General features: G+C 39.8%; 1 protein-coding gene across 1 annotated transcript; it reads left to right on the top strand.

Annotated features, from left to right (window-relative positions):
* The first annotated feature begins 7,407 nt into the window (after positions 1 to 7,407).
* thnsl2 (threonine synthase-like 2) lies at positions 7,408 to 13,512 on the top strand. Its single transcript, XM_071521166.1, has 9 exons — positions 7,408 to 7,466; positions 8,555 to 8,786; positions 9,473 to 9,667; positions 10,437 to 10,589; positions 11,792 to 12,034; positions 12,434 to 12,582; positions 12,705 to 12,830; positions 12,929 to 13,083; positions 13,243 to 13,512. The coding sequence occupies exons 2-9, from the start codon at positions 8,564 to 8,566 to the stop codon at positions 13,466 to 13,468; spliced, it is 1,470 nt and encodes a 489-aa protein (XP_071377267.1). The 5' UTR covers positions 7,408 to 7,466; positions 8,555 to 8,563; the 3' UTR covers positions 13,469 to 13,512.
* Positions 13,513 to 14,201: the final 689 nt, after the last annotated feature.

Below are 14,201 nucleotides of genomic sequence, written 5' to 3'. Positions count from 1 at the left end.
ATCCACGAAGAGCTTGGACGGACTTGTTGGTGGGGGCGGGGGGGGGGGAACCCAGCATACTTCTTTTTAACTCGATGTATGATGTTCGATCAGTGGGGACTACCATGGAAACTGGTATCCTGTGCGACCCTTGCTATTGGAAGGGAGGAGGAGACGCCACTTGCTTCTCGATGCATTACAGTAAAAGGCGAACTCCTTCTCTCACAGCCATCTCTCCCATGGAGACAGAGTTTCTGTGCTCACACACTATCGATGTTTGCACTGAACATCTGAGGGAGAGGGAGCTACATTAATCCTATACTACCCATCTTAATTTGCCATTAAACCGTCAAAACATGCTTGAGATCTTCAAAAACGGAGCCGAGAAGTAAACCGAAATCTTAACTGCTACCGATTATTTAATCAGATTGAGCAAACGTCGAATTGGATCGAGCAATAGTGCATGTTCGTTCTTTTAGGATCTTTTTTTTTTAAATATTAGAATTTGAAACTTTTTTTTATGTAAGGAATGTTTATGCCTTATCTGTTTAATAATGATGTGCGACAGAGGAGACAGTATTTCTGGGTGAATTTTCTGTCTTGATGAAAACAAACATGAAGTGGAAGTACTGGCCTGTTGAATATTGTGATCATTCAATGACCTTCTATTTACTGTAAATGAAGCGGTAAAATTGCTAAGTGAATTGAGTATCCATAAGCAGCATTATTTTTTGGACGTCTGGAAAGCCTTTTGTCCCCTGATTTAAGTTCCTAGTAAATTCATATTACCTGCACCAGAATAATTAATATTGAAAGAAAGGAATGTCATTGGAAGTTTCACAAAGATTTTTCTCCGACCCTCGGTTAACACTGAACGCTTGTGCTCACCCTGGCCAAAGGATTCACATGTGCTTTGTTTAAAGGTTAATTGTTCGCTGGAATATGTGACCAGTGTTACATCGATGTGATGATGTGTTGCCAGTTCTGTTCCCAAGGCGGTTCTCTGGTTCATATTTTACATTAAAGGTCCCATATCATGTAAAGCAGGATTCCCCTTGCCTCTGTGATGATAAAGGAGTTGGATGGTCTATCTAAACATGGTGAAAGTATCAAAACGCACGGTCGGCGACTAAATCCACACAATCCATATTAGAAAAGCGAGCCTCTAAACGAGCCGTTTGGACTTCTGTAACTTTGTGGCGTCACAAAGGTTCGCTCATTATCATTTTTGTAAGAAATAATAGACTAACAAAGTGTTTTTTTCAAAGCGGTTGAGCGGTTGTCATTGTTTATTACCGGAGAGTTTTCCCTACCTGTAGCCGCCTGGCTGCGGCGTCTCACGTTTCACTCTCGAAACGGTTAGCCAATCAGAACAGAGGGATCATTAATATTAATGAGCTTTAAAGACACAGCGACAGAAACAGCCTGTTCTTGGTAATGCTCAGAGAGATGCTGGAAAATGAAGGTGTAAAAATGGATTGAGAGTGTTTTTGGTACATGACACCACACACACAGCTTTTAATGGACCTCAAGATAGAAAATAAAACACTGAAAAGTGTAGAATATGGGACCTTTAAGAGTATGAATAAAGATATGCCTGCCACAGTAAAATGATCGCAACTGCATACAGCCGAGAGAGAGCGAATTCTCTCATTTACTGGCACCTCGGTGGTTCGGTAGATCTAATGGTCGCTCTTTCGATGCGTATTCCTCTGTTTACACCTTAGTCATAAGTATCATGGAGACTGACCAGTACTTAGCCCCCCAGCATATATTTTATCATGATTGCTAATATGCTTCTTGCATTTACTGCTGAATAGGAATGTGTAATGCAGTCGCCCAGTCAAACCACTTGTGCAAAATTCTCTTTACAAGAAGTATGGAAGCTAAGATGAACACAAGAAATGGCATTAAGGGAGCACAACATTAGAGGTGGAACTAGGTGTTGTTAACAGTATTAAAACAAAAGCATATGAGCGCAGTGACAAAACAAGCTGAAGAAGTAGTGTGAATGAACGACACAAAAGTGATGCAGCTTCTAAAATCATTCTAAACCCTGTTTCACACTGGGAGCAGGTCTGGGTTTAATTGGAAATCTGTTTTTCTTAATTTATATTTTATTGCGCACACATCACATGATCTATGTGGCAAACCGGTCATAGCTTGAATATGTCTAGGTTATAATTTGAATGTAAATGTATATTTGTAAACTTTATCACTGCCGAAATATCTATTCACAAGCTCATAACATGTTGGCTGTGTGTTATCGCAGTCCGGAAACTGACAAGAAGTCATTTCTGCAAACTGTTTAAAGGCTGAAAATATGTTAATGATACTTTTGCTTATTTTTAATTGTTTAATGCATCCTCATATGAAGGCATTCTGTGTGTGTACGTGATGAAATGCTACACACATGTCATATGAACAGGGTGAAATATGATCCTTCATATGTATGCTTCAATGGTAACAGACACTATTTGCAGGGCAATACATCTAAGTAGATTTTTTTGTAATCTGCCTGTTCTTTTTATAAACACTCCTTTAGAAACTGGACGCGCCATTAAAAGCTACATCATGAATTGCCCTGTCTGCTTTTTCTGCCATCGAGTTCCTTTTTTGAATGTGAAACGATCAAATTGGTTCTCACTTGACCACCCAAGTCAGTACACACTATTGAAATATACAGTAGTCTTTTTGGTGAGAGTTGTGTGTGGAAGCTCTGTTTACTTTAAACCAATGTAATGATACAGTTCTTTTAAAATGGATGATACAGTCGCTCAAAGAAGTACTAAAGGATTTCAAAATGCACTTGTAGGTGTTTTTTTTTGTCTCTTTATCTATAAGTGAAATGCTTCTAAATTGTCCCAAGAGTAAAACATTGCTCGACATTTCATGCCAGACTTTCCCTTGGTCTTTTAATGGTTCTCTGTCAGAATTGCTGCAGTTCTTTCTTGCCAGAATGAGTCAAGATTGGGTCTCTTCCATACATCACATTGAGATTATAAGGTGCAGGGTGAACAGAGATTCTGAGAATAAAGTTAGAATTCTCAGTTTAAAGTCAGAATTCTGAGAAAAACAGTCAAAATTCTGAGAAGTAAGAATTCTGAGAAAATGTAAAAATTCTGAGTTTAAAGTCAGAATTCTGAGGAAAAAAGTAAAAATTCTGAGAATAAAGAAAGAATTCTGAGAAAAAGTCAAAATTCTGAGTTTAAAGTAAGAATTCTGAGATTAAAGTCACAATTCTGAGTTCTGACTTTAATCCCATAATTCTGACTTTATTCTAAGAATTCTGACTTTACACTCAGAACTCAAATACATTTTTCATATGTGGCCCTTTTTATCAGAAAAGCAATCTTGAAAATATGAATTATCAGCTAGTCCTTATTGAACACTATCTGCAAAGCATCTGAAAAAGGCTTGATGTGTCTTCTTCTCTGACTGAACGGAAATGAATGGACTGAGATGATGGATCAGTGATAAATATTCCAACCATTAATTTTCAACTCAGGACTGACAGGACTTTAGGACTTTTATCATGTTATGAGATATTTGCTATTTTTTGTTTTTGTATTTTTTACTATCCTTTGTCTTACTGAGATGACACTTGATATTAGATGTCTTGGCAAGAAAGGCAGAATTGCAACAAGTTTGAAAGGAAAACATGAATCTGTGTATGAAATCTGAAAAGATCATTTTTTTGAAACAAACAAAAAACCTGCCAACTGACACTTCTCCCATCAAGAGTTTTACTCTTATTTAAAAGGAACTTCACACAAATTTCAGGAGATTCTGTTGAGTTTGATAGAAAGGAGTACTTTGTAGTTCAGACCTAAAAAAAATAAAAAAAACAACAACAATCAAATAATTTAAATTAGGTTGGGGGTTGTGGTACTTTTCAGTTTACAGAGTGACTGCAATTCTATATTTCTTGAGTAAATTTAGTAAAAACAAGGTATTTGGATTTGTTTCTCTTTCCTCACCACATGAACTGCTTCATACCTGGGAGGCGAGGTGTTCCAATGTAAACTCCTTCAGTTAATGCAGAGGGAGAGTAAGAAGCAACATACTGGCTTGCATGCTTTGCACTATAGATTGCTTCCCTCTGCGGTATTTTGTGCCCTTTATAACACTCACTATTGGCCTCAACAGCAGTAGGCGAAATGCAATGGCTTGAAGTTCAGAAACTAATCAGAATGCTCTTGTTTGGGATTTTAGAGTTATGCAAAGTACTCCCTTTTTTCAGCCTGACACTTATGTGAATGTACAAATAAATAGACCTGATATTGGGTTTGTTACCAAGAAATTTTGAAAAAAAGACCAGTGAAAACCCCTAATTACAACAAATAAGACTGGCTCTCATATGATTTCAGATGTTGAACTTGTTATTTTTTTTCATATTTAGAAGCGGACAATTTAGCCCAAATGATACAACCTTGATATGTCTGTGATTTGAATTGTGCAGCCTCACTGAAATGTCCAGAATATGATTTGGAGTTTGATAGTGATGCTTTTATTCTCAGACCAAAAACAAAACAGTTCTGCATTTGAAGCTGTTTTTTTTACCAAGTGCAAAAATGTGTTGGGATGAATACTTTTTTTGAGGGACTGATATGGATTGATGGCGTCCACATGCTTCTCTCTTTTTAATGTGTATTTATTTCTATCCTGGAACAGGTGCGTGTGTGTGTGTGTGTGTGTGTGTGTGTATGGGGGGGATATGTTCAGTACATACTGTCAGTGTATTATGTTTGGTTATTTGCATGGTTACATTTTTGTAAGCACATTTTTGTAATGTCTCTGTAGTGTTAGACTTGTATACATGTTTTTACCGTGTTTGCAAATGCGCATTAAATATAACAATGATGGCATAAATCAGATTTGTTGTGAAGTGGTGTGATTAAGCCGATATGATTGAAAAGTGTGTGATCTATAATAATCATTTATCACATTTACCTGGCTCAGCTGATTTGAAAGACAGCTGACTCCTCACTACACCGCCAATTAATGCTTAAATAAGCAACCTTTGTTTCAATGCAACTGTGCAAAATACAGTTGACTAAACAAAGTCGTTTTTCTTTTTTTTTTTTTTACATTATATTTAACATTTTTATTTAATGTTATTATAGACAACTGCATAGAGGGAGAAACAGGGGATGGGGCAACACAGCAACAACAAGCAACATAGGAAATGACAGTCACATCATTATTTTCCTTCCTTCACTACATAGTGTCTACTGTCTTATAAATACCCATTTTATTCTATTTCAGTGTGTTCCTAAAGGCCAACATTTTTCATATCAAGGACCCTAATTCAGTCCACACTAGAGCCACAGACCCCCATTTGATGAGATTTTGTCTCTCAGACCTAAATCTGAGAATATTTTTATTGTCAGATATGATTATGTCCAGATATCCATGACTATCCATATTGAAGAGATAACTATGATCAAATTAGTCATTCTTCTACATTCTCTAACTGTGTTAATGATGAAGTTTAACAATTCATCAGTTTGCTGGGGACCCCCTGGAACCCCCTCAAGGACCCCTGGTGGTCCCCGGACCCCATGTTGAGAGCCACTGCTAAAGGCTCACGATATTGTTGCTGTTGTATAGTGTTTTTCTTTTTCTTCTATAATAATAAGAGGATGAAGATGATGAAAAGATGAAGATCAGATCAATACAATTTTCAGTATGATTGGTTTCCATCCAACATGTGACTATCCATGCAAGTGCAGGCTAAACTACTGCATTGATTAATCACATTGATGAATTACTTGCAGTTATATATTGCTAATTCAGCCCAGAGAGTCATGTATTAGGCTATTTCAGAAATTAGGGGGGAGGGGGTGATCTAGTACAAGTTAAATATTGGTTAATTTAATGTTTAATTTATGTTTTTATTGGTCAACTGCAATATCTCACCATCCTATGTATGACAAAATGAGTCCTACAAACATTACAAAAAGGAGGGCATGTCTGAAAAAGTTGTAAAAAAAAAAAAAAAAAGCGACTAAATTAATAAGTAATTGATTGATATTGATTGATTCAGTTGATCTATTCAGTTGTATATATTTATCAAGATCTTGGAGAGCATCTTACTGCTACTACTGCCACTGGTCTGAAGGATGACAAATTCTGTACTGTCCCTTTAAGCTGTACCAAGCGCCAGCCAATCAGAGAGCAGGTAACGGTTTGTAGTGCAGTGAGATTAGATCGACATCAGAAGAACGGGTTCGGTGTAGTTTCCAACTGTGCGCGTGCATGTACACGTGAGTTAATTTACAAACGTGTTCTTGTTAGTTATGTTGGATAAGTAAGGCTCACATTCAGACTGTGTAATGCTTGCTAGCTTAAGCCAAGGAAGTTTTATATGAAGCCAGGACTGTGTGGCCTGTGCTGAGGTGGCTGCACGGTCCAACTGTTTGTCATAGCTGTCACAGAGAATGGGCTATTACGATTGGCTGTCGAGGCATTGGGGGCGGGCATTATTGGCGAGCAGGAGTAATTTTAAGCTGCTCGCGGGAGAATGCCATAGGAGAAGATGATACCTGCTGCATGTTTACAAGTTAAGTGCCAGTCCTCTGAGACACCGACTGATTTGAGACCTGCTGGACCGACTACGCTCCTTTGAACCTCCGTTTTCGTTCATGTCTAGTCGCTAGTTAGTGTGTCGTTTTGTATTATTTAATGGACTCTCGCGCTCTCCACTGAGCTACCAAGACGCCAATACCGGACTTTGGACTTCAGTAGAGACTGTGCGACGGCGGTACAGAGTGACTACAAGGTAGGTCCAGTCCTCAGCAATTTCTACATCAATAATAACATTATAATATAATAATAATAAAAAATGAAGACTTGCACTACTGGTTCCAAGACTATGTAACAGTAATATTATCATTACAATTCAAAGATACATAAAAAGAAAAAACATTAATAACTCTATCAGTCTGCATGTCCACTGAGCAGTTAAGCAGCCGTTAAAGTAAACCATCAAATCGAAGCCATAATGGAGAACTGGTTATTCTGACCTGTGAAGAACCAGGAGTTTCTAAACATGACTTTTCTGTCGTGTCTTAAAGAAGGTACAGGGTTTGCTAGTCATATTTCCTCTGGCAGGTTGTTCCAAAGTTCAGGAACATTTTTTATCTTTAACCCAGCAGTCAACTGAGTCTGTTTGTAGATTTACTATGCCTCTGTACATGGGGAGTTAAAAAGCTTACTAATATAAACCGAGGCCAAGCCATTTATAAATTAGTATGAACTAGTGTCTGGGAGAAAGTTTGAATCTTCAGCATTCTTCCTAGTGATGAGTAGTTGAACGTTATTTGACTAAAATCCTGTTTTTATTTTGTCTCTTTCTGTGAGACTGAGAGACTCTTGCTTAGCTCATTGCTGTGGTGTCATCCCACAGCTCACCTGTCAATCAAACAGTGAGTCCAGAACTGTGACAAGAGGATTTTTCCCAGGAAAGAGCTACCAGACACCAGGTGAGAACAGCAAACGTAAAAGCTTTCATGAACTGGCTATAGGTTGAATCACTATTTTGTTACATCGTATTTGGTCCAGAGTCCCAGCCTCAGCACACATGATACCTGATACTATAGACCAGTGGTTCTCAACGTTATCTCAACATTATTTCATTTACAAGAAGTGAACACAATTAGAGAATGTAGAAGAATGACTGTTTTGATCATAGTTTCACTGTTATCTCTCTACCTACAATACAGACAGTCATGGAGTTCTGGACAAAATCATATCTAACAATAAAAATATTCTCAGATTTGGGTCTGAGAGACAAAATCTCATCAAATGGGGGTCTGTGGCTCTAATGTAGACTAAATTAGGGGTCTTTGATATGAAAAAGGTTGAGAATCACTGCTATAGACCTTATAAGGGAGAGTCTCATTGAAAACATGCTGCTCATTTTGTCATAGACTTTGAGGTTGTTAGTTGAAGTGCCTCACACCAATCAATTTTTAATATAACTTGAAATAAGTCAACCATGCCTATTGGCAATAGATTTTATACCATTATAATGGTTTGCCATACTCATCACAAAATTCTCCACCAGTGCCTCCTTTCTCCTATCTGACAGAACAGTTTCTTTAACTACCTATACCTGAATATGATATTTTCATAACTGGCAGGTTTCTCTGCCTGGTAGATCAATACATTTCCTGGATCTTTCTATATGATTATTTTTTGAGGATTCAGCACCTAACCTAAAACATGAAGCTGTGTGGCTGAGGAGAAATAATGGGACACAACGCCTTCCATTCAGTCATTAAAGGAGAAATCCAACCTGAAACACTTTAAACACTGTTCAAAAACAGCTATTGGCGATGTGGTTTGCATTTCCCCAAACACCCACCTGAAAGTTCACACCTGTTCTCTGGAGGTTGTGGAAAGGCATTCTGGGAAATGTAGGAAATCACAAACTGAGGTAGAAGTAGACGAGGCAGGTTGAGGGAAAGTGGATACACCCAAAAAAGTAGGCTAACTCCTGGAAAACACTGACACATCAGATTGAGTGTAAGAGGATTTTTCCCTGTTTACTTCATATCTCCATTCACAGATTTGCACGATGCGGTACTGCAGCACTCGGGGCGGGGTCCACGGACGGGACTTCCGGGACGTGCTGTTCTCGGGCTACGCTCCGGACGGGGGGATGTACATGCCCGAGAGCCTGCCGCCGCTGAGCCCCGACACCCTGAGGAGCTGGAGCGGGCTGCCCTACCCCAAGCTGGTGGTGGAGGTGGCGTCGCTGTTCGTCCCCACTCAGCTGATCCCCAGAGAGGATCTGGAGGGTGAGACGGTAGGGACGGGACATATGAGACTGATCTGGAAGTGTTGACACCACACTTTTCTTTATTTTGACTATTTTCCACATTTTAGAATAACAGTAAAGACATCAAAACTATGAAATAACACAAATGGAATTATGCAGTGATCAAAAAAGTGTTAAACAAATCAAAACTATCTTATATTTTAGATTCTTTAAAGTAGCCGCCCTTTGCCTTGATGGAAAGGCAAAGGCTTTGGAAAGAAATTCATACACAGGATCAACTTCACTATTTATATTTGTCTAAGAAACACATTTCAAGCATTTAAGCAGAAGCCTTTAGATCAAAATGGCTTTAAGATCATGGAAAACATAGTACATTCAATCAGGTGGGTCCAGGCTTTTGACGGATAGTGTGTGTCTCCCCAAATAAACAATAACCATTTAAGTGGTACAGCATTTTCAAAAACAAGGTCATTAGGATTAAACGTTAAACAACAATTGAAGACATAGTGACTCAAAAAGAAGAAAAAGTATTTTCAAAGTAAAAGAAGAAATGAAAGCTATTCCCTATCAACAGAGCCGCAAACACCAGGGCTTCAAAATATAGACTTTAACCCCTTTCTATCGCTCTTCTTGTATCCTGACATGTATCTATTTTATTTTAAACTCTTCTCTCCCCTCTCTCCATCCGTTTCCCCCCCGTCTCAGCCCTGGTGTCGGCGGCCCTGTCCGGTTTCTCGGTGCCCGAGGTCGTGCGCGTCGCCGGGCTGAAGGAGGGCCTGTCGGTGCTGGAGCTCTTCCACGGAGACACCATGGCCTTCAAGGACCTGGCTATGACTTGCACCGTGCGCTTCCTCGACTACTTCCTGCAGAAAGAGAAACGCAGAGCCACTGTTCTTGTGGGTAAGAAACTGATACCTGCCATGTAATGTGAGATTTAAAAGAGCTTCAGTAAAGCCTGGAGACTGGATTCTGCACAGGGCTGAACTCATTTGTTTATACAGTTTAGGCTCATACATATTCATATAAGGTTCTCTATTTTGCTGCTTAGATTGTTTTGATTGTTTTCAACAAGTATACATGTCTTAGCTCCTTCTGAAAGGTTTTTTCGTTCTTGTTGTGGACAAAAACATATAATGTAGTAGATATTACTTGTGCTAAATCTGGGCATCCTGATGACTTAGACAGTGGTTTTCAATGTGGGGTCCGGGGACCACCAGGGGGTCCTTGAGGGGGTTCTAGGGGGTCCCCAGCAAGTTGATGAATTGTTAAACTTCACCATTATTTTATTTACAAGAAGTTCACACAATTAGAGAATGTAGAAGAATGATTTTGATTATAGTTTCTCTGTTATCTCTCTGCCTACAATACAGATAGTCATGGAATTCTGGACAAAATCATATCTGACAATAAAAAATATTCTCAGATTTGGGTCAGAGAGACAAAATCTCATCATATGGGGGTCTGTGGCTCTAATGTGGACTAAATTAGGGTCCTTGATATGAAAAGGTTGAGAATCAGTGGTCTAAGGCACATACCATGTAAATGCGATGTCCTGGGTTTGAATCTGACCCAGGACCTTTGTGGCATATCCCCCCTTTCTCCCAGTCTTTCCTGTCTCTCTCTACTTTCAAAAAATCTGAATCAATCCTCTTATGGCCTTCTTCTCCAGGTACCTCAGGGGACACCGGTGGCTCTGCCATCCATAGCGCCAAAGGTCTCAGCGGGCTGGATGTGGTGGTGGTTTACCCCCGAGGACGTATCACCCCGGTCCAGGAGAAACAGATGATCACCTGCCTGGAGGATAATATCCATGTGTTTGCAGGTGAACTAAAAGAGGCCATGTAGAGACCAAAACAGTGACTTTAATACACTCAAATGGTGTCCTTTCTTTACCTGAATAGCCACCAATTTGCTCTTAGAGTATTTTCCTAGCAATCAAGTCATATATGGAAGCACTAAAGCAATAAATGAGTTGAGAGGGAATCAGGAGAGAGTTCAGAAGGTCCCATAACTTATATAATTTGTTATTAGTAGCAGTCACAGTAGTTCTAGTCGTAGTAGTGCTATGGCATTTTAGATACACATCAAGTTGCATGATGTTTGTCTCTCCAAATACTTAATTATTTATCATCCTGATTTTCACTGAATTTGCTTAACAGAAAAAAATGTTCGTACACTATCACATCCAGTTGGTGATCATCAAGGCAACAAACCACCAATATGAACAAATATCAATTCATGTTTTTTCCTTAGAGTACCCTATGAGGTAACAATTTACAATAAGAGTCACTAAGTTAAGGGTTAGTTAATGCTTAATAAGCATTAACAGTTAACTAATGTGTCTGGTAATCATTTACTAATGGTGTTCATGTTAACTAAGGTGTTAATTTATACATTATTTCATAGTAATCTTTATAAACTATTAAATAATGTATAAATTAATACCTATATGAACACCATTAGTAAATTACACATTAGACCATTAGTAAATTACACATTAGACCATTAGTAAATTACACATTAGACCATTAGTAAATTACACATTAGTTAACACATTAGTTAACTGTTAAGTACAGAAGATTCACACATGAAGTATTTTCCTCAGCATGTCTTTATCTGTGAAATTATTACCTTAAGTTCATGATTTCTAAAATACTGTATAGAGGATCCAGTCTATAAAAGCATTATTGTTTTCTTATCCAAGGACCTAGGCTGCCTAATTATCTATCTATCTATCTATCTATCTATCTATCTATCTATCTATCCCTTATTAAGCATTAACTAAACCTTAACTTAGTGACCCTTATTGTAAAGTGTTACCCTCTATGATAATGTAGCTTTCATCAGTTTGATACTAGATTTATAGCATAAAGATGTATGTCAGTCTAAAAAGGTGACTGCAGATAGTTTTGGTTGTTTTACCCTCCATCACACCCCTGCATAGACTGAGAAAAAACCCCAAATCCAGTCGACGGGTCGCTCTAACAAAACCGTCCCGTCTCCTCCTCTCTCCTCCCCCCTCAGCGGACGGCAGCTCGGACGACATCGACCAGCCGCTGCGGCGCCTGTTCGCCGACCGGCCGCTGGTCGGCGGCCACGGCCTGATGAGCCTCAACTCCGTCAACTGGTCCAGGGTCATGATACAGCTGGCCCACTTCGTCTACGCGTACCTCCAGCTGAGCGGCCTGGACCGGGCCGAGGACGCCGGAGGACCCCTGCCCGTCCTGCAGGTGGTGGTGCCCACGGGGGGGGCGGGGAATATCGCAGGTGAGATGAGGAAGGAAATCTGAAAAAAACTACAGAAGAGTCACGCATTAAGTATTTTCCTTAGCATGTGTTTATCTGTGGGTTTCAGGAAATTATTACCTGAATTTCATGATTTCTAAAATATAGAGGATCCAGTCTATAAAAGCATTATTGTTTTCTTATCCAAGGACCTAGGCTGCCTATCTATCTATCTATCTATCTATCTATCTATCTATCTTAGAACAGGTGTCAGTTTTTTAAATGTAAAGACAGTTTTCACCTTCTTGGCAAGAAAGTGATTTTTTTGTTTTTGTTTTATTTGTTTCTCTCTGTCTCTCTCTCTCTCTCTGTCTGTCTCTCTCTCTCTCTCTCTCTCTCTCTCTCTCCCCCCCCCCCCCCCTCTCTCTCTCTCTCTCTCAGCCGGCTGTATTGTGAAGCAGATGGGGTTGCCGGTGCAGCTTGTAGCCATGGTGAACGCCAATGACATCGTGCATCGGACGGTGCAGGCGGGCGACTTCTCCATGGCAGCTAATCTCACGCAAACTCTGGCCCCCGCCATCGACATCCAGGTACTACAGTTATATAGAGCGAACGATTTTTGCCCCCATGGAACCCCCACGTCACGGACCCTCGGGCTTCCCCCCCAGACCCCAGTTTGAGAACCGTGCTTGTTTTGATTCGTGGCCCGTAGGACCCGTACAACATGGAGCGCGTGTTCTGGCTGCTGTCGGGACGAGACGGAGCCTTAGTGAAGAGCATGATGGAGGAGTTCCAGCATTTGCACAGACACACTCTGCCTGGAAACCTCCACAAACTGGTAGAAACTCACGCGTTCTTCTCACTGACCTGTTCCAGTGGCTCTGTCAACACCACACTTCACCCTTCCTCTCTCTCTCTCTCTTTTCCATGGTCTAGTTGTCCCAGGTTTTGTCCACAGGAATGGTGACTGATGAAGGGATCCTGGAGACCATGAGGAGATGCTGGGAGGAAAACCAGTATCTGCTGTGTCCCCATACAGCTGTGGCTGTGTGGCACCACTACCGCTGTCCTCACAGCCCGGGGCTTAACAGGTGAGAAACACCTTAGACTAGAAAAATAGAGAAATGGAAAAATCACAATTGTGCCTGAATCCTGGGTTTATATACTTCCTTGACACTAGAAGTATATATTTTTTATGTAATTGAATGTAAAAACACCTAAATAAGTACTTACTCATCTTCTTTTTGCAGGTGTTATGTAGCCACAGCATCTCCAGCCAAGTTTGAGGGAGCGGTGCGGAGGGCGGGGCTGACCTTTGACCCGCCCGAGGCGGTGCGGGCCCTGGACAAGATGGCCACCCGATACCAGAACCTGGACAGAAGCCTGAACTGGAGCAAAGACTGGGAAGACAGACTGAGAGAGACCATCCAGTCTATAAGCTCAGCGAGGGAACGCAGAGTAACTTACTACAACTGATTGTAAAAGATGTTATCATATATATTTCATTTCAATTCTGAAATCCTGATTGTATATCCACTATGTTTAAGGAATCTTATTTTTTATGTTGATACTTTCAAATCTGTTCATCAATAAGAGTTCTGACTTGTTAGTGTATAATAACTAATAATAAGAAGGCAGTATAAGAGCAAACCTAAACAATGTAATTTCAGAGATTGATTTCACTGACAAACATTAATTGAATCAGTAATTTGTATTTCCAAGTGCTGTTTATGGGTTAGGTGACATTGTGTTAGTCTGTCCTTGGTCCATGCACTTTCTTATCTGGACTGTTGGTGGAAAAGGCCTTTCATTGCCCCATGGACTTTGGTCTCAGCATGATGCTGCCATATAACTCACCACAATGAGGTAATACAACTCAAAACAATCAAAAACCATTCCCAATGTTTCATTACTCCTACAATAGCTTGTGGAACACAAATGTAAATTTACATGAATAATGTAAACAATGAATAAAAAGTAGCAGTTTTCTATACAGTTTAATTCTTTCAGAGCAAACTTGACACACACCATTTTAAGTGTTTAAGTCTGTAATTAATTTACATTTACTTTTCAGGCTACTTTTTTAGCTGACGCTCTTATCCAGAGGAACTTACATTGACTGCAATGTTAAGCTTAATTTCCCAGATCACTAGAAGAAACAAGCAACCAAAAATGACAGAGTGCAAAGGTCCGGGCCTTAGTGTCCTTA

This window comes from Centroberyx affinis, unplaced genomic scaffold (genome assembly GCF_046629955.1).
Source record: "Centroberyx affinis isolate AG114_WGS23_722 - 3 ecotype Tasmania unplaced genomic scaffold, CSIRO-AGI_Caff_v1 ptg000866l_1, whole genome shotgun sequence".
Classification (NCBI taxonomy): Eukaryota; Metazoa; Chordata; class Actinopteri; order Beryciformes; family Berycidae; genus Centroberyx; species Centroberyx affinis.
The sequence above is the reverse complement of the archived record's forward strand: the minus strand, read 5'-3'. Positions and strand labels throughout refer to the sequence as shown.

Bases quoted from the DNA above. Each gene is read 5' to 3' on its own strand.
- thnsl2 (XM_071521166.1), top strand. From the start codon at position 8,564: ATGCGGTACTGCAGCACTCGGGGCGGGGTCCACGGACGGGACTTCCGG. The intron at 12,035-12,433 runs GTGAGATGAGGA...TCTCTCTCTCAG, and splicing joins GGGGGCGGGGAATATCGCAG to CCGGCTGTATTGTGAAGCAG. The intron at 12,583-12,704 runs GTACTACAGTTA...CGTGGCCCGTAG, and splicing joins CCCCCGCCATCGACATCCAG to GACCCGTACAACATGGAGCG.